This window comes from Hyperoodon ampullatus, assembly GCF_949752795.1.
Source record: "Hyperoodon ampullatus genome assembly, chromosome: 17".
Taxonomy (NCBI): Eukaryota; Metazoa; Chordata; class Mammalia; order Artiodactyla; family Ziphiidae; genus Hyperoodon; species Hyperoodon ampullatus.
The window spans coordinates 59,693,003-59,713,646 of NC_136930.1; the positions used below are offsets into that span (position 1 = coordinate 59,693,003).

Below are 20,644 nucleotides of genomic sequence, written 5' to 3' on the forward strand. Positions count from 1 at the left end.
AAGCAAAGATGAAAAGATTAAGGGTTATTCAGCCCGATGAAGTGAAAGCTCAGTGGTGATTTAATAATCACACAAAGTGGTTTTTCAAATGCTCCTTGATCACTAGAAGAATCGTACTGTGTATCTATACTTATGACTGGCAAGGGAGTTGTAACTGTCTGATTATAATGCTCATTTCAGGCCAACTTTTGGAATTTATCCATCTGGGAAATTCATTGTGCTATTTTTGCCTTATAAAAGAGTCACAGGATACCTTCTGAATTTCTCGCCCAAATATTTCTAATAATTCTCTTCATTTACAGCATCTTCTCAAAAATCTTTCTTTTATCAGTGTACGTTTTAGAGTGAAATATACAATGCCCTAAGGAATGAGTTACTTCCTGACAATACTAATACATGTTGGCTTATTTGTTTTAGATGACTGCATATAATTTATTTTAAGTCTTCTCAAAATATCTCTGTGTTCTCTGTTTCTAGGACTACTGTTACATCCCATGTGAAAAGCAAGAAATAAAATGAAGATTTTTCAGTGCAAGACGCAGCATTGGCTGTTTCCAGCTTTTTTGGCAATTGCTTATTTTTGCACGAATGTCCAGGGTCAAGGTAATGGAAAAGTTGAATATAATAATTAGGGTCTGGGAGTCTGGCCATTTTGGTTCTGATTATCATTTTTTATTTTATTTACCTTAAGAGTGCTTCACTGGTTCAGCTGTCATAGGTTGGGCAGGGTCATAGGTTGGCTTAGGCAGGGTCATAGGTTGGCTTTTACTCAGTTTTACTAACTGTTTACATTGTAGAAATGTGCCACAACTTTGATGAAGGTTACGACCTCACCAGTGACTGAGCATATTAATTTTGTGGCAGTTGGTTAAACAGCTCATTTTTAATGTGCTTCTGAATATGTCATACAAATTTAATCAGCAAAGTCAAATTTGCAAAATCAATTCTGTTAATAAGGGCCTATAAGGTGTGTATATATGTATCTCGATCATGCCTTGTCTCTTAAAAAGACTGTTAACAGGGCTTCCCTGGTGGTGCAATGGTTGAGAGTCCGCCTGCCGATGCAGGGGACACGGGTTCGTGCCCTGGTCCAGGAAGATCCCACATGCCGCGGAGCAGCTGGGCCCGTGAGCCATAGCCACTGAGCCTGTGCGTCCGGAGCCTGTGCTCCGCAATGGGAGAGGCCACAGCAGTGAGACGCCCGCGTACCGCAAAAAAAAAAAAAAAAGACTGTCAGCAAAATATTTCTGCCACTTCATACCTGGGTGACAGGAAGTGGGCATCCTGGGAAGCATCGAGTGGAAAAGCATAAGAAGCAGAATGGAGGCTTCAGTCTGGTCAGTTCTAAGGGCCAACTGATTCTATCTGCACCCCAGGTGTCTTGACATCGCAAGGAGGGCAAAGAAGTTAACAACATTCAGGATTCCTAGGTTAAAGATTAGAAATCTTTGTAGCATCTTCTATCCAGGCTTTTGTTCTTTAAATGTGGTCTGAGTTTATAGCCCACAACATCTTTTCAGTCAATAGGCCAAACTTCTGAACCTCCAGGAGAAGTAATGAAGATAACACTGACCATGCCCAGATACCACAGATCATGCCCAGACAACACGGATGGTGCTTTAGAACCCACAGTGGCATTGGCTTCAACTGAACTACTCGAGGAAATAAAATGTGTAGCAAAGGCAGCAACCAAATCCTTCAATATTCAGCTTTTTTAAAAAAACAATTTATAAATGGTTTATATGACTACAGTCCCATTACAACTACTAGCAAAAAACAATACCACCATTTTCTTTTATCAATGGACCCCATCTACTGCCTAGATATGCATAAATATTCTATAATCATTAAAAGAAAATCTTGGTTAGACACAAAGTTTATATTTCCTTTAGGTTTTTGCCTTTAGGGGAAAAACACTGAAAAGAAGATATGTTACTTAAGAAAGAAACAGGCCTGAGGTCACAGATTTGAACTCAAAGTTACCTCCTTTTTCCCTATATGGAAGGCACTGGGACTTGTGCCAAAGCAAAGGCAGCGAGATTGACAGAAACACTGTAAGTGCAGTGGAGAAATAATTGTTCTTATCTCATGGAACAAAAATGTGTGTATATTTAATACCAGAACCATGATTTTTCTTTTTGCAAGCACAAAGGAGGTGCTTCAATACATATACTTAACTCTGTAATAAATATAAATGCTTGCATGAACTTGACTCAAAAGTTAATTTGTGTCAGTTAAAATCTTTAAAGACAAAAATTAAGTGTAAAGCTTGATTTCTGGCACACATCAAGAACCCAGAGCGAGCCAACAAACTCATCTTTTGTGTAGTAAAGTCAGGCTTCCTATGTGGGTTATGGCCAATTACAACATTTGTGAATGTATGAACATCCCAAACGGGGATTTCGCAAGAAGACCAAGGATGGTCCAGTTGTTATATTCTTTGACTGCAGGGTTAGCCTTGTTACTGAAAGTACAGGGGTATTTTTATTTTGTTGTGCTGTATTTTTTGAGAGGGAAGATTCTCTTTAAACTCAAAGAATTTAAAGGATCATGAGAGATTATTACAAGCAACTATATGCCAATAAAATGGACAACCTGGAAGAAATGGACAAATTCTTAGAAAAGCACAACCTTCCAAGACTGAACCAGGAAGAAATAGATAATATAAACAGACCAATCACAAGCACTGAAATTGAGACTGTGATTAAAAATCTCCAACAAACAAATCTCAGGACCAGATGGCTTCACAGGTGAATTCTATCAAACATTTAGAGAAGAGCTAACACCTATCCTTCTCAAACACCTATCCTTCTCTCCTTCTCTCACTCCCAAACTCATTCTACGAGGCCACCATTATGCTGATGCCAAAACCAGACAAAGATGCCACAAAAAAAGAAAACTACAGACCAATAACACTGATGAACATAGATGCAAAAATACTCAACAAAATACTAGCAAACAGAATCCAACAGCACATGAAAAGGATCATACACCATGATCAAGTGGGGTTTATCCCAGGAATGCAAGGATTCTTCAATATTTGCAAATCAATCAACGTGATACACCATACTAACAAACTGAAGGATAAAAACCATACGATCATCTCAATAGATGGAGAAAAAATTTACAACAAAATTCAACACCGATTTATGATAAAAACCCTCCAGAAAGTGGACATAGAGGGAACTTACCTCAACATAATAAAGGCCATATATGACAAACCCACAGCCAACATTGTTCTCAATGGTGAAAAACTGAAACCATTTCCACTAAGATCAGGAACAAGACAAGGTTGCCCACTCTCACCAATATTATTCAACATAGTTTTGGAAATTTTAGCCACAGCAATCAGAGAAGAAAAAGAAATAAAAGGAATCCAAATTGGAAAAGAAGAAGTAAAACTGTCACTGTTTGCAGATGACATGATACTATATATAGAGAATCCTAAAGATGCATCAGAAAACTCCTAGAGCTAATCAATGAATTTGGTGAAGTAGCAGCATACAAAAGTAATGCACAGAAATCTCTTGCATTCCTATAAACTAATGATGAAAAATCTGAAAGAGAAATTAAGGAAACACTCCCATTTACCACTGCAACAAAAAGAATAAAATACCTAGGAATAAACCTACCACCTATGGAGACAAAAGACCTGTATGCAGAAAACTATAAGACACTGATGAAACAAATAGAAGATGATACAAATAGATGGAGAGATATACCATGTTCTTGGGTTGGAAGAATCAACATTGTGAAAATGAATATACTACCCAAAGCAACCTACAGATTCCATGCAATCCCTATCAAACTACCACTGGCATTTTTCACAGAACTAGAACAAAAAATTTCACAATTTCTATGGAAAGACGAAAGACCCCAAATAGCCAAAGCAATCTTGAGAAAGAAAAACGGAGCTGTAGGAATCAGGCTCCCTAACTTCAGACTCTACTACAAAGCTACATTAATCAAGACAGTATGGTACTGCCACAAAAACAGAAATATAGATCAATGGAACAGGAGAGAAATCATAGCGGTAAACCCACATGCATATGGTCACCTTATCTTTGATAAAGGAGGCAAGAATATACAATGGAGAAAAGATAGCCTCTTCAATAAGTGGTACTGGGACAACTGGACAGCTACATGTAAAAGAATGAAATTAGAACACTCCAAACACCGTACACAAAATTAAACTCAAAATGGATTAAAGACCTAAATGTAAGGGCAGACACTATAAAACTGTTAGAAGAAAACATAGGCGGAACACTCTATGACATAAATCACAGCAAGATCCTTTTTGACCCACCTCTTAGAGAAATGGAAATAAAAACAAAAATAAACAAATGGGACCTAATGAAACTTAAAAGCTTTTGCACAACAAAGAAAACCATAAAGCAGATGAAAAGACATCCCTCAGAATGGGAGAAAATATTTGCAAATGAAGCAACTGACAAAGGATTAATCTCCAAAATATACAAGCAGCCCATGCAGCTCAATATCAGAAAAGCAAACAACCCAATCTAAAAATGGGCAGAAGACCTAAATAGACATTTCTCCAAAGAAGATATACAGATTGCCAACAAACACATGAAAGGATGCTCAACATCACTAATCAATAGAGAAATGCAAATCAATACTACAATGAGGTATCACCTCACACTGGTCAGAATGGCCATAATAAAAAACTCTACAAACAATAAATGCTGGAGACGGTGTGGAGAAAGGGGAACCTTCTTGCCCAGTTGGGGGGGGATGGAAATTGATACAGCCACTATGGAGAACAGTGTGGAGGTTCCTCAAAAAAACAAAAAATAGAACTACTATACGACCCAACCATCCCACTAGTGGACATATATCTTGAGAAGACCATAATTCAAAAAGAGTCACATACCACAATGTTCACTGCAGCTCTATTTACAATAGCCAGGTCATGGAAGCAATCTAAGTGTCCATTGACAGATGAATGGATAAGGAAGATGTGGCACATATATACAATGGAATATTACTCAACCATAAAAGGAAACAAAATTGAGTTATTTGTAGTGAGGTGGATGGACCTAGAGTCTGTCATACAGAGTGAAGTAAGTCAGAAAGAGAAAAACAAATACCATATGCTAACATATATATATGGAATCTAAAAAAAAAAAATGGTTCTGAGGAACCTAGGGGCAGGACAGGAATAAAGACACAGACATAGAGAATGGACTTGAGGACACAGGGAGGGGGAAGGGTAAGCTGGGACGAAGTGAGAGAGTGGCATGGACATATATACACTACCAAATGTAAAATAGATCACTAGTGGAAGAAGCTGCATAGCACAGGGAGATCAGCTTGGTGCTTTGTGTCCACCTACATGGGTGGTCTAGTCAGGGTGGGAGGGAGACGCAAGAGGGAAGAGATATGGTGATGTATGTATATATATAGCTGATTCACTTTGTTATATAGCAGAAACTAACACACCATTGTAAAGCAATTATACTCCAATAAAGATGTTAAAGAAATAAAATAAAATTTAAAAAACTCAGAGTTTCACTGCAATCATTCTCATAGAAATCAAATCTTGTAGGCAGAAAAAGAATGTTTATGTCTTCTGTCAAAGACTCACTGTTATCAGGTACTTAAGAAATTTTATTTCATCATACGAATATATATTAAAGGACTAATTTTCTGCCCTCCTTTCCTTCCTTCCTTTCTTTCACTTCAGTTCAGCTCATCTGAAATCTTTCTAATGGAATACTCTTATTAATTTCTTGAAACACTACTTTTTACAAAGGAACACTGAAATGAAGATCTTCTGTTCTTCCCTACTCACTATTACCTCCCTTCTCACTTTTCTTTATTTTTAAATAAATAAATAAATTAATTAATTAATTAATTTATTGGCTGAGTTGTGTCTTTGTTGCTGCACGCGGGCTTTCTGTAATTGCGGCGAGCAGGGGCTACTCTTCATTGCAGTGCGTGGGCTTCTCATTGTGGTGGCTTCTCTTGTTGTGGAGCTCGGGCTCTAGGCACGTGGGCTTCAGTAGTTGTGGCTCATGGGCTCTAGAGCACCGGCTCCATAGTTGTGGTGCATGGTCTTAGTTGCTCTGTGGCACGTGGGGTCTCCTGGACCAGACCTCAAACCCCTGTCCCCTGCATTGGCAGGCAGATTCTTAACCACTGCGCCACCAGGGAAGTCTGCCTCTTGCTTCTCTAACAGTCTCTTAGTTTTCTTCCAAGGAACAACACTCCCTCCCCCACCACATGGAGCCTTGGCTGCTGTATCCACCAGACTTCCTCTCTGGGCTAAGGGGTGAGAAAATGACTCAAACCAGTCAGGCCAACTCTCCCAAGAGTCTGAAACTTGTGTCCAGTGATGGAAGGATGGAAAATAGCTCCAGTCATTTCATTCCAAAGACATGCCCTAAGAAAAAATGGTCACTAGTTCCTAGAAACTCTACCCAGAGTGTTCCCAGATTCCTATACTTTCAAAGCTTATTTAACTTTTACTATAATTATATGACCTACTTCATTATCTACCAGTAAATACATTTTTTGCTTAAATTGGCCAGAGAAAGTTTCTTTTATTTGCAGCCAAAAATCTCTGACTGATAGAAATGGAGCAGTATGGGCAGTGAGAGTGTTTTCCCCTTCAAAACATAGTTTAGAGTGCTATACTGGTGGAATAAACTATTATATTTATTAAGCAAAAAACCTTTAAACAGCAGAGAAGTATTTGTATTATATTTCCAAGTGGTCTTAAAACCACAAACAAATAACAGAAGACCTTAACTTTTTATCTCAGTCATTTTTTAATTAAATGTATTGGTAAATGTATTAAAAGTATTGTTTTAGAAATAGGAGAAATTAAAATTTGAGGGAAATTTACTCTGGGATATGCTAGAGAGTTCTTTTTATCTTGCTTAGAATTTAAAATGTTATAATCTCATAATCTATTACAAAGATGGTGAAAACAGCAGTAAAGAAAATATTCTCAAACTTCCAAATATATTTGACTACTAATAACAGCAAAAAGTATGGGTAAATGTGTTAACACAGAGGCCTCTATAAAGTGAAATCTAGCCCCTATGCAAAGTCTCAAATGTATATGCTTTGAAGTTTTTAGGTGACAATTACTTTATCTTTAGTGGTTCATTTTTGTAACCATCCAAAACAAACACTGCTAGAACCAAGTATAGATTTACTGTGAAGTTCTGAGACACTATTGGTGCCACCATTCTGTCATGCTATACATATTTTTTCCCTACAGCCAACACACCATTACATTCTCTGTGTTCCAATTCATTTAATAACTTGTTTTGAAAAGAAAATACTGGAATAATCCAGATATAAACAGTTATTTGGGCCAGTGGAGGTTCACATTCTCTGTAGAGGGAAAGTTAAGAATTACATGGAGAGACTAAGAGGAAAAGTGCATTAGGTTGATTAGGAGGAGAGAGTTAGTTTCCTGTATACCTTTTAATACTGACTGTATTAGTTCCGTATTGCTGCTGTAACAAATTATAACAAAGCCAGTGCTTAGAACAAGAGAGAATTTTTCTTCCCAACTGATCCCTATGTGTTGCAGGAAGTAGTTGGAAATATGGTCATTAACTCCAAGTGTTTTAAAACTATGTGACCATGCAAAGAGTCAAGTTCCATTCCTTTCCAAACAAGTGAGCCTCACTTTGAAGAGCGTGGTGTTTCTTGCATCTGACTTTTCTACAGCCTTAAATTCCAAACATTAGACATTAGCACTCCTTAAACACTTTATCACATTTAGACTTCCTTGCTCTACTGATGAATGACTCTTTCAGCACCAACACTGCCAGTTTTTCAGGATTACCATGTTTATCTAGTAATGTTACTTTGCACACTTTATATATATTGTGCACTTATTTCAGAGGTTAGCATACTTTTTCTGCAAAAGGCCAGATAATAAATATTCCAGGCATTGTGGGCTATACGGTATCTATCACAACTACTCAACTTTGCCATTGCAGTGTGAAATAAGCCACAGACAATATGTAAACAAATCAGCATGGCTGTGTTCCAATAAAACTTTATTTATAAAAGCAGACAATGGGCCAGATTTGGCCCATGAGTGGTAGTTTGCCACCCCCTGACATACTTTATAAGAATTAGCAGAAATCAAAAATAAAAGTGGAGATCCCAGACTTCCCTGGTGACCTACTGGTTAGGATTCTGGGCTTTCACTGTGGTGGCCTGGGTTCAATCCCTGGCCGGGGAAGATCCCACAAGCTGTGAAGTGTGGCCAAAAAAAGAAAAAAAAAATGCAGATCCCAGTAATACAAATAGTAGATTTCAAAAACTAAGTTCAATTAAAACAAAGCTAGAACTCATTAGAAATGCTTAAAAATACACACCAGAGGGGCTTCCCTGGTGGCGCAGTGGTTGAGAGTCTGCCTGCCGATTCAGGAGACCCGGGTTCGTGCTGCGGTCCGGGAAGATTCCACATGCCGCGGAGCGGCTGGGCCCGTGAGTCATGGCCACTGAGCCTGTGCGTCTGGAGCCTGTGCTCCGCAACGGGAGAGGCCACAACAGTGAGAGGCCCGCGTACAGAAAAAAAAAACAAAAACAAAAAAACACCAGAAGCGTCTGTCAGGCCTTTAGTAACCTTTATACTGTGTACTCAGTTTTTTAAAAAAGGAGCAAAAATAAGGACCTTGCGATAAGCTTGACCAAGGATGTCTACCAGCCCACTGGCAAGATTCGGCTCAGAAACTGGATGTGTTGTTTAACATTTAACAACTTTTATTTTTAATTTTCTTCCATAAGTAATAAGAACCTATCTATAAATAGATTTTTCTCCCCAAGTTCCAGTCGAAACCAAACAGTAATAGTTTCTCTGTTCATCCAAATGTTAGGTTTAGCCAACTTCCTTTTCTAGTTCAACATAGCAGTTCTTATGATAAATCCATATTTTCCCATAAGCCAGAGAAATGTAGACTCTTTCATTCATGTCATATTGAGAATGGGAAGCTTGTGTTTTTGTTTTGTGTGACTAGCATTCTCTACTAAGAGGTAGTAAAGGGCAAGTAGAGAGAGAATACTACTCTTAAGATTGTGTCCTTCAGTTCTCGCTGATTTCAGATGAGCGGAGAGTTTGTAGTGTTAAATTACTCATTCTTCTAGCTAAGTGAAGGGTGACTTCTTAATATAAATCTTCTCCCGAAGAAACAGAGCATTTTGTTTGAGGTCAGAGATTGTCGTGCACAAGTATGTGAACTTGGATGAATCTCTTAGCTTCTCCTTGTATCTCTTATATATAAAATTGGGATAGCAGTGTATTTTTGTGAATATTAAATAAGCTTTTGAGATCATCCATTAGATGAAGTAAAAGAGGAGGGGAACAAACATTTATTGGCTACCTATCATAATGCATTATATCCGTTATCTTCTTTAACATTTTCACTTATCCTGTGCAGAAAGTATTGCTGTCACCTTTTCTAAGGATAAGGCTTTGGAAGAAACAATCACTTGCTCAAGCTTATTCATCTAATAAGCGACAGAAATGGGAATCAAACTAATGTCCAAACCCCATATTATGCTACATACCTATTAAAAAGAATGTTTGTTTCCTTCCCCAGACTCTGTGTCCTAAAGTGGGAAAGAAAGGCCAGGCATAAAAGTGGGTAATGAGTGCTAACTTTTCTGTTAAGCATTAATTTTCTTTTGTGACAAACAAATTTATATATTATATAGTAAAAATCTTCTTATGAAAATATTTCGTTAGAAATTCTGGAGCATTGCTGTAGAGTTCCAAAAATATGTTTTGAAGTTTGAATGACTTACACAAAAAGTAATATAGACCAACCTATTTTGTGAACTATTGGGAAAGATTAAATATGCTAGGATGATTCATGACCATGTGCTGTGTGTCTTTCTGAAAGGTATAAATCAGCTACACGTGAAGAATGAATCCAAGTTTATAAAGCAATTATCTTTTATTATTATTATTATTATTTTTTATTTTGGTCCTTTACAATCTCTTTCTCAAAATGTTTTTAAATGAAGATCTTAATACTATAATATGTCTGTAATGAACTTAAATTATCATATCATAAAAAGTACTCAGTTAATAAAGTGAAAAACCTAAAGGCATAAAGCAGGTCCCACTAGAGTAGATTACAAAAGCTTACGTATTCCAAGTAGAAAAATTCATCCTTATAAAATAATAAAAACATTTTAAAGGTTGGCTTCAATTATTAAGCTGGACTAAGGTATTAAATTCTAACCCTAAGTCATAGTTCTTTGTCACAAGATCAGTACTACTTGGCAAATGCTTATCTCCTGAGTAAGAAACAAATGCTTTTGGGTTTGTGTTATTTTGCAAACTGATCAACTCATTAATGCAGCTGTAGAAGGAACATGAAGTCTTGCATATTGTGATTACATTACTTTGGCTTTTCAACTTAACAGTGGAAGTTTAAAAGTTTCAAAATTAAAAAGTTTTTGTTTTTCCTTTTCAGTGCCTCCACCCACAAGGTTAAGATATAATGTATTATCTCATGATAGTATCCAGATTTCATGGAAGGCTCCGAGAGGGAAATTTGGTGGATACAAACTTCTTGTGACTCCAGCTGCAGGTAAAAACACTCAACTGTATTTTTTAGAGTATTAGCAATTTTTTGCACACAGGGAACTAAAAATGTATTGTGCTAAGTGCTGCTTTAAGTTCATTTGAAAGATTTTGGTTTTATTTAAGCTTTGAAGCTTGAAATCTTAACCTCTACTCAAGAAAATGATGTTCCCCAAATTTAAAGAATAACTATTAGACTCCCCATAGTTTTCCTCAGGCAAAATTTTCAGACTATCAAGAAACCTCACTATCTCTGTTTCAAAATGTATCAGTTCTTTTGGTCAATTAACAATTAAAAATTACCTCCAAAGTTTTAGCCTAGCCACAGCAATCAGAGAAGAAAAAGAAATAAAAGGAATCCAAATTGGGAAAAAAGAAGTAAAGATGTCACTGTTTGCAGATGACATGATACTATACATAGAGAATCCTAAAGATGCTACCAGAAAACTACTATAGCTAATCAATGAATTTGGTGAAGTAGCAGCATACAAAAGTAATGCACAGAAATCTCTTGCATTCCTATACACTCACTAATGATGAAATATCTGAAAGAGAAATTAAGGAAACACTCCCATTTACCATTGCAACAAAAAGAATAAAATACCTAGGAATAAACCTACCTAAGGAGACAAAAGACCTGTATGCAAAAATTATAAGACACTGATGAAAGAAACTAAAGATGATACAAACAGATGGACAGATATATCATGTTCTTGGATTGGAAGAATCAACATTGTGAAAATGACTCTACTACCCAAAGCAATCTACAGATTCCATGCAATCCCTATCAAACTACCAATGGCATTTTTCACAGAACTAGAACAAAAAATTTCACAATTTGTATGAAAACACAAAAGACCCCAAATAGCCAAAGCAATCTTGAGAAAGAAAAATGGAGCTGTAGGAATCAGGCTCCCTGACTTCAGACTATACTACAAAGCTACATTAATCAGAACAGTATGGTACTGCCACAAAAACAGAAATATAGATCAATGAAACAGGAGAGAAAGCCCAGAGATAAACCCACGCACCTATGGTCAACTTATTTTTGCTAAAGGAGGCAAGAATATACAGTGGAGAAAAGACAGCCTCTTTAATAAGTGGTACTGGGAAAACTGGACAGCTACATGTAAAAGAATGAAATTAGAGCACTCCCTGACACCATACACAAAAATAAACTCAAAATGGATTAAAGACCTAAATGTAAGGCCAGACACTATAAAACTGTTAAAAGAAAACATAAGCAGAACACTCTATGACATAAATCACAGCAAGATCCTTTTTGACCCACCTCTTAGAGAAATGGAAATAAAAACAAAAATAAACAAATGGGACCTAATGAAACTTAAAAGCTTTCGCACAGCAAAGGAAACCATAAACAAGACGAAGAGACAACCCTCAGAATGGGAGAAAATATTTGCAAATGAAGCAACAGACAAAGGATTAATCTCCAAAATTTATAAGCAGCTCATGCAGCTCAATATCAAAAAAACAAACAACCCAATCCAAAAATGGGCATAATACCTAAATAGACATTTCTCCAAAGAAGATATACAGATTGCCAACAAACACATGAAAAGATGCTCAACATCATTAATCATTAGAGAAATGCAAATCAAAACTACAATGAGATATCATCTCACACCGGTCAGAATGGCCATCATCAAAAAATCTACAAACAATAAATGCTGGAGAGGGTGTGGAGAAAAGGGAACCCTCTTGCACTGTTGGTGGGAATGTAAATTGATACAGCCACTATGGAGAACAGTATTCAGGTTCCTTAAAAAACTAAAAATAGAACTACCATATGACCCAGCAATCCCACTACTGGGCATATACCCTGAGAAAACCATAATTCAAAAAGAGTCATGTACCACAATGTTCATTGCAGCTCTACTTACAGTAGCCAGGATATGGAAGCAACCTAAGTGTCCATCCACAGATGAATGGATAAAGATGTGACACATATATACAATGGAATATTACTCAACCATAAAAAGAAACGAAATTGAGTTATTTGTAGTGAGGTGGATGGACCTAGAGTCTGTCATACAGAGTGAAGTAAGTCAGAAAGAGAAAAACAAATACTGTACGCTAACACATATATATGGAATCTAAAAAAAAAAAAAAGGTCATGAAGAACCTAGGAGCAGGACAGGAATAAAGACGCAGATGTAGAGAATGGACTTGAGGACACGGGGAGGGGGAAGGGTAAGCTGGGACAAAGTGAGAGAGTGGCATGGACATATATACACTACCAAATGTAAAACCGATAGCTAGTGGGAAACAGCCGCATAGCACAGGGAGATCAGCTTGGTGCTTTGTGACCACCTAGAGGGGTGTGATAAGGAGGGTGAGAGGGAGGGAGACACAAGAGGGAAGAGATATGGGGATATATGTATATGTATAGCTGATTCACTTCATTATAAACCAGAAACTAACACACCATTGTAAAGCAATTATACTCCAATAAAGATGTTATAAAAAAAAAGCAACAGTGTGTTATGATGAAAGATCTTTGCAACTGTGTTTTTATCTAATTTAGACAACTGTCTAATGCAAGAGTATAACTGAAAATGAGAATGAAAAGTGTACTAAAATTAGTATTATGTAATAGCATTATACATATTTTTGAATGTCTTCACCTTTAAAGTCTTGATTAATAAAATTTGGTCTTGATTAATAAAAGTCTGGTTAATAAAATTTCTTAATGTACATAGTTAACCCCCTTCTTAGAACTGATTTATCTTTCTGTTTTATTATAGGTGGAAAAACCAATCAATTGAATCTCCAGAACACTGCAACTAAAGCGATTATTCAAGGTCTTATGCCAGACCAGAATTACACAGTTCAAATTATTGCATACAATAAAGACAAAGAAAGCAAGCCGGCCCAAGGTCAATTCAGAAGTATGTATTTACAGATCGTAAAGTGCTGCCATGGGACTCTGTCCCAGCTCTGAGTTTGAGTCTGTGGTAAATATTGTATCGATAACAGGTTAAAATCCTAGATTGTTTAGATTTGAAAAGATCTTAAAAGACATTTAGTATAATCTTCTATGAGTTCCTTTTATCTCTAATATTCTCTGTCCCTTCCCTTACCCATTTCATGGTGCTCCTACTTATCCTTTAAAAAGGTTTTAGTTCTCAAATGCTCTCCCTGACACTGTCCACTGAGCCTTATGCAGACATCTCATCTACCCAGCACATAATAGCTGCTCAATAAATACTTTCAGGATTCTGTGAAGGGAGGTACTCTCTCTGCCTCCATAATGGTCTAGGAAGCGAATGGATGGGAGTGTCTTCATATTTGATACAGTTCTCAAATAATAAGTTGGGCAAAGGCTTGACATACAGAGACATTCTAAGCAGGAGAGGAAGCTCTGAGGCAGCCCCATGCATGTCTGTGCTGTTCCATTAGAAAGCTTTTCCTTATGTTGAATTTAAAAGTTGTCCACAAAGACCCTGATTCTTTTGCCTTTCAGGAAATATTCATTCATTCACTCATTCTTTTTTTTTTTCACTTAACAAGTGTATATTGCATGGCTACTAAGTGTGAGGCCCTATTCTAGGCCCTGGGAACATGACAAATCCCTGCCCCCATGGACCTTATATTCTAGTGACCAAAGACTACAGCAACTCCCTCTTCCTGGAGGTGATGTATCTAATTGGAGGGCAGAGTTTTGTGTATCAGGAATACAAACAGAAGAGGTCTGTCCTGGTTATCTTTCTGTGTTACTTCATTCTTAAGGTAGACTCTTTAAAAAATCCAACTCATGGGCTTCCCTGGTGGCGCAGTGGTTGGGAGTCCGCCTGCCGATGCAGGGGACGCGGGTTCGTGCCCCGGTCCGGGAGGATCCCACGTGCCGCGGAGCGGCTGGGCCCGTGAGCCATGGCCGCTGAGCCTGCGCATACGGAGCCTGTGCTCTGCAGCGGGAGGGGCCACAACGGTGAGAGGCCCGCGTCTAGCAAAAAAAAAAAAACAAAAAAAAAAACCCAACTCATTATTAAGGACAATTTTAAACATAACTTAAAAAATCAGATTCATAAAATAAACCCCTAAATATCCATCAGTTGCTTCAACAATTAACCATTCATGGTCACTCTTGTTTCATTTTTACCCCATACTCCCCTCTCTCATATTATTTTGAAGTAAATCCTACACATCATTTCAAATAACAGCTTTTTAAAGGGTTAATCCACAAATCGGGGAAGTTGTGGGTTCTAGAACTCTATATACAGCAATGTTCTATCTGGATTTTTCTATCCCTCCCTTCCTTTTTATCTTTCTCTTCTAGGTCATGTTTTACGAGACACGTTTTGTGATTTTTCTTAAATTAAAAAAAAAAAAAAAAACTTTGTTAACCTGCTACCTCTTGAAACTTCTGAACAAAGAAACATTTGGTGAATCCACCTGTCAGCAGGACATACAGATGTTTTAAATGTTACATTCTTTTGAGATTCACAGTGTCTGGAAGCTCTGGGAAAGGGTTTTATGTTATTTTCAATATAAATCAGCCTTCTGTCTCATTTTATTGGCGCTGTGCTTCAGTTTCTGGCCTCTGACATTCCTACATGAGTAAGGGAAATAACTTTCCTTAAAGTTTGTGAGAAGCAGTAAAAAGGACAAAGAGAAACAATTCATTTCACTTTAGTCTTAAGCTTTTGTGCGACTGATTATTGCAAATATTCCACTGACTAGCGGCATAAGAAACACAGGTAGCCTTAAAACTTTGCCAACAGCTATTTACTCAAAACATTTTAAAGGAAATGCATTTGTTTTCAGTTTGCTTGGCTCTGCTGACATAATCTTAGTGAAATAGTCCAACTGGTTAGTTAGATAAATTATATGGACGCATATATATTTTTTAGCTATGTTATTTTTATTGGCAGGATAGAGGTCTTAGTTCTTCCCAAATAACAATTTATAAGAATGAAATTAAAATAACTTTGTTTGGATGGTTTCCTTTTCCATGTTGCATTTCAGTTATGTTTTTGCTCCCTGTGAGATGGAGCTAAAGCCTGTACTCCCCTCCCTGGAAACCTTTCATGCTTGGATCCAGGAAAATAATGATCTAGACAAATCCTGTGGATATAGGTTTGCAGTTAGTGTAGGGATTTGAATTTTTCAAAAGTCCATCTTCTACACAGGGAAACATAAGGAACAATCTTTGGATTTTGAAGACAGAAAGGCATGTCTGAACTGTTATGATTCCAAATCTGGTGTGTGTATTTGGCCAAGCAACTTAACTTCTAGCCTCAGTTTCCTCATGGGCAAATGGGGTGATGGTTTGTGCCTATTATTGTGTGGATTAACTCACGTCAGCACATAGTAGGGGCATGGTTGCTTTTGTTGTTATGATTAATACCACTTTACTCTTGACAGTCTGTTTTCTAATTGATTTTGCCTCCTGTGTGAGGAGGAGGACAGAAGCTTGGCGTGACACATGTTACATCTTGTATGTGACCTAGTGGCCCAATTCAAAGTGACTGTTTTTTTTGTTTTTCTTGTTCATCTGTAGAATGGATTTTGGGCCTATTTTGGCAAACTTTATTTTTGGCCACTATTTTTCTCTTTGGAACTATATTTTGCTAATCTCTGCCTGCAAAACCTTGCTCATTTTTTAAAGTTTGGCCCAAATGTCACCTTCCTGGTGAAGTTTCCCAGAGTCTCCACCTCTACAATTATTCTTTCCCAGATCTATTTCTACTTTTAGCACAACTTTCCTCACACTAGAGTTGCAGACTTATTTTCTTTTACAGAATGAAAGCAATTTGAGGCCATGGTTTATGTGTGGGTGGGGTTGAAGATGTAGATTTGGAAATTATCCACGGAAGGGTGAGAATTAAAACTGTGGGATGATAAAATTGTAGGCAGGGTGTACAGGGATGCAAGGCAAATGTAGTTTATGACTGTGTTTCAGGAATGGAATCATAAAAATGATCCAAAGAATGAGAATGTAAAGGAGGGGTCAGAGGAATATGAGAACACCCGGGATAATGCTTTTTTACAAACTGAGAAAGAAAAGAATTTAAAGGAAGAGGTGTTCCAAAGTGGCCAAGCCTTATAAAGAAGTCAGAAGATGTGGTCTAAAAAATGGATTTAGAAAATGAGAAGATCAGTGCAAATAGCAGGATTAAGGCATCTTGTATTTATTATTTTTTTTAATCATGGAATTTAATCTCTAAGTACCAGAAAGCCAAGGAAGGTTTGTATAAAGGAATCATAGAACTAGAGCAACCCAGCCTTGGCAGATGGCAAGCCTCAAACCCTTTTAGCAAAGGGGTGGAAGCCAGTAAAAAGAAGAGGAAGAGGAGGAAGAGATGATAAAGACAGGATTCATGGAATAATACCCTAAGAAGGCAAGAAGGATTGTTCAAAGGAAATCATTGCTTACCCTACAGAGCCAACCCTCCAATAAGTTTGCAGATTTCCATGAAGTGAATGCAATAATTAAATGAAATATTTTGCCATGGGATCACTTCCACCTTTTCACAGGGTATTTTATTTGTGCAGATACCACTGCCATTTAGCGATGACTCAGGACAACTTCAGGTGCCAAGCAATAGCAGGGAAGCTGCTGTGGAGTGAAAAGTAAAGCTATTGGAGTACATAGGAATGAATGTATTAAAGGACTGAGGGTCGTTCTGGGTCCCTGAATATTTCATAATGAAAGTAACAAAGAAATACTACTATTTATTAGTAGGGAAACATTTTTTTTTAAGTTTGAAAGGAAATTATTGTGGAGTTCCCTATCTTCTATTGCAGATAGACCAACTCCAAATGAGTATATTCATGGCTAAGATATTTCTAGAACAGGGGCCAGCTCACAGGCCTTCCACAAATCTGAAGACATGGCTTGAATCCTGTGCCAACACTTTCTGGTTTTATGAGATAAGTCTTAGCTCCTTAGCCTGTTGTTCCTTCATTCCCTCATGTCTGAAATGGGGCTAATCTTGTGATTTTATAATAATTATGAAGGGTTAAATTTATTTGATACATCTGCCCATAGTGAATACCAAAGTAATTCTGTGATTTCCACACATTCCCATGACAAAATTGAAAAAAATAGCAGCTCCAATCTTCTGAAATGAGATTCTACCATGAGCTAATTTCTACTTAAAACTTTCAATACTTGCAAGGGTTTTAGTAAAAATTCATTGAATATTTTCTTTTAGACTTTAACCTAACATGTTGCTGTATTTTTACTTTTTTTCCAGTTAAAGATTTAGAAAAAAGAAAGGAACCAAAACCCAGAGTCAAGGTTTTGGACAAAGGAAATGAGAATAAACCATCTGTACCAGAAGAAGGTCAGATTTTTTTTTTTAATTTGCTTATTTGGGGGATTGAGTTGTCTTAAGAACACAGGCAATACATACATCCTTGGCCGTTGGTCCCATCAGAGGAGTACAGATCTAATATGAAAATCTCCCACAGCCCCACCTCATTCCCTCCTTCCTTCCTCACACATAGTAACTGTCAACACTTCCCTCTCCCTTACTTTTCCATATTTAATAACATCACTAAGTTCTGGTGAATTTATTTTCTATTGAAATACTGACAGAATCTGTTCATTTCTTTCCATGTCTATTGCCAATACTCTGCTAAGCTCCCCTTTCTTTCCTGGTGTGCAGTATTATTTAGCAAGATCTCAATTTATTCTCTGCCCAGAAGTTAGAGTGATCTTTGCAAAACACATCTGACTCTATGCTCCACGTACCACCCCCCCGACCCCCGCACATCTTAAAACCCCTTCAATGGCTTTCCACTGCTCTTAGGATGGAGACCAGATCCTTATCAAGACTTTCAAGGCCCCCCATAGTCTTGTGACCTACCAACCTTTCTTCCTTCTTCATCTCCTTCCTTCTTCATCTCACTGTTTAATTTTAAAACTTTACGAACACATTGCAAAAACTACATACTTCTAAAAATGAAATTGCAGGGTTAAAGGATATGCAAATTTTACAATTTTGATAGTCTACCAAACTGACACAATTTTTTCAATAATTTATTCTTAAAATGTACACTCTTTCCAATATTTGAAATCCTCAGTTTCAAAGTTTTCCTATTTCTTCTAATAATTTATAGTTTTATATTTATATTAACTATATTATTATGATTTATTGTTAAATATATCAGGTATATAAAAAGTATAAAAATAAGTAATAAACAACTTTATCCAGTTAAGAAGATAAATATAAACAGCACAGTTGGAACTCTCTATATATCCCTGAATATTCCTTTTCCTCCCCTTCTAAGAGGCTGCCAGTATTTGAATTCAGTGTTTATCATTCCAATATGTGTCTTTATCATTTTACTACATAAATATATGAATCCTGAAACCATATTTTAATTATGAATTCATATCTTAAATTTTCTATACATTTAATCAAAATCTATGTATACTTTGCAACTTGCTTTTTTTTCACAAAATATTAGATTTTTTGAATTATCCATGTTGACTTATGTGAGGTAATTTATTCATCTTTGTTGTGTAGAATTCCTTGGATAAATATAACCCAATATATTTAACTCTTCTACTCTGATGTTCCCATTATTTTGCTATTACAAAATTGCTATAAGTATTCTTATTTATGTTGCCTTCTGTACATGTGGTAGAATTTCTCTAGCATATACACCTAGATATTGAATTATTCAATTATAATGTGTGCATATCTTCAACCTTGTTCATCTTGTCTATGGTATCTTATTGTTTTATATGTTTTTATATATAATATTCTTTCCTTATTATGTTTTTCTTTTTCTAACTTCCTGAATTGAATGCTTATCTCATTAATTTTCAGTATTTCTCCTTTTCTATTATATGCATTAAGGCTACAAATATCCAAGTACTGCTTTAGCTGTATCACATAGATTTTGATATGTAGTTTTATTTTTATGTAGTTCATGCTATATAATTTCTAATTTCTACTAGGCTTTCTATTTTGATCCACAAGTTATTTAGAAATATATTATTTAATTTGTAAACATACAGAGATTTTTTAAAAGATATGTATTTGTTGTTGGTGTCTAACAATTGCATTGTGATACCAATATTTTTTAAAAAATTTGTTCAGACATTGTTTAAATGTGGTCAATTTTTTTTTAACCATCGCATGTGTTCTTGAGAAAAGTTTTATTCTCTGTGTCTGGGAGATTTGTCCATTTCTCTTTGTAACTCTGGCAGTTTTGTTTTAATTGAGGCTAAGTTCATGTAAAATAAGAGTTGTTATATTGTCCTAGTGAATAATTCTTTTTATTTTGTAAAAATTTTCTTTATTCTTAGTAATTCAATATTTGACTTAGACACTATTTTGCTTAATAGTCACATAACATATTAATTCTCTGCCCTTTAAGTTTCACCCTATTTGTGTTCTCAGGTTCAAGGTGAGTAAATCTTTAAAGAGCATTCAGTTGGATTTAAAAAAAATCATCTCTTACAATCTCTGTATTTTAATTGGTGTCTGTAGTCCACTTACATTTTGGATTTGCCATTTATTTTATGCTTCCTATTATGCTACATTTTCCCCTTGTATGCCTTATTTACTTAAAATTGATCACTTTTTAAAAAAATACATTTTCCCCTCTACTGAACTAGCAGGTATTTAATCCTTTTGTGTTTTTTGTATGATTATAATTAAATTTTTAGTGTGCATACAAAACCAAACTCTAAAACTAATCAGTATATTTACCATTTCCCAACCAATACAAAATTTTATAGTACTTTAACTTCAATTATCTACCCTCTATATTTTACATAATTCATAACAAATACATTAATTTTAACGTTTTTGCCTCATGAAGGTGTAATATTTATAGTAATTATAATTTTAACAGTCATTGTTTGTCCAGAACATCCCATGTTTATAAATTTCTTTGCTCATTAATCCATCTTGCATCTCAGATTTTCTGCATGTGTTCAGTTTCCTTTAGAGAAGATCTGTGGTGGTAAACTTAACTTTATTCACACAAAAATATCTGCAACCCACCCTCACTTTTGAAAGACTAGCTGGGTACCAGGTTGAAAGTTGTTGTCTCTAATCATTTAGAAGATATTTGACT

General features: G+C 36.2%; 1 protein-coding gene across 1 annotated transcript in view; it reads left to right on the forward strand.

The window, feature by feature from the left end:
* Positions 1-509: 509 nt before the first annotated feature.
* COL14A1 (collagen type XIV alpha 1 chain) overlaps positions 510-20,644 on the forward strand; it is a gene marked incomplete at its 3' end in the record, with an annotated part of 211,445 nt that continues 191,310 nt past the window's right edge. The window contains exons 1-4 of the mRNA XM_079722162.1: positions 510-603; positions 10,473-10,589; positions 13,348-13,491; positions 17,803-17,892. Coding sequence (XP_079578288.1) covers positions 516-603; positions 10,473-10,589; positions 13,348-13,491; positions 17,803-17,892 — 439 coding nt within the window. The 5' untranslated portion in view covers positions 510-515. The remainder of the gene's footprint in view (positions 604-10,472; positions 10,590-13,347; positions 13,492-17,802; positions 17,893-20,644) is intronic.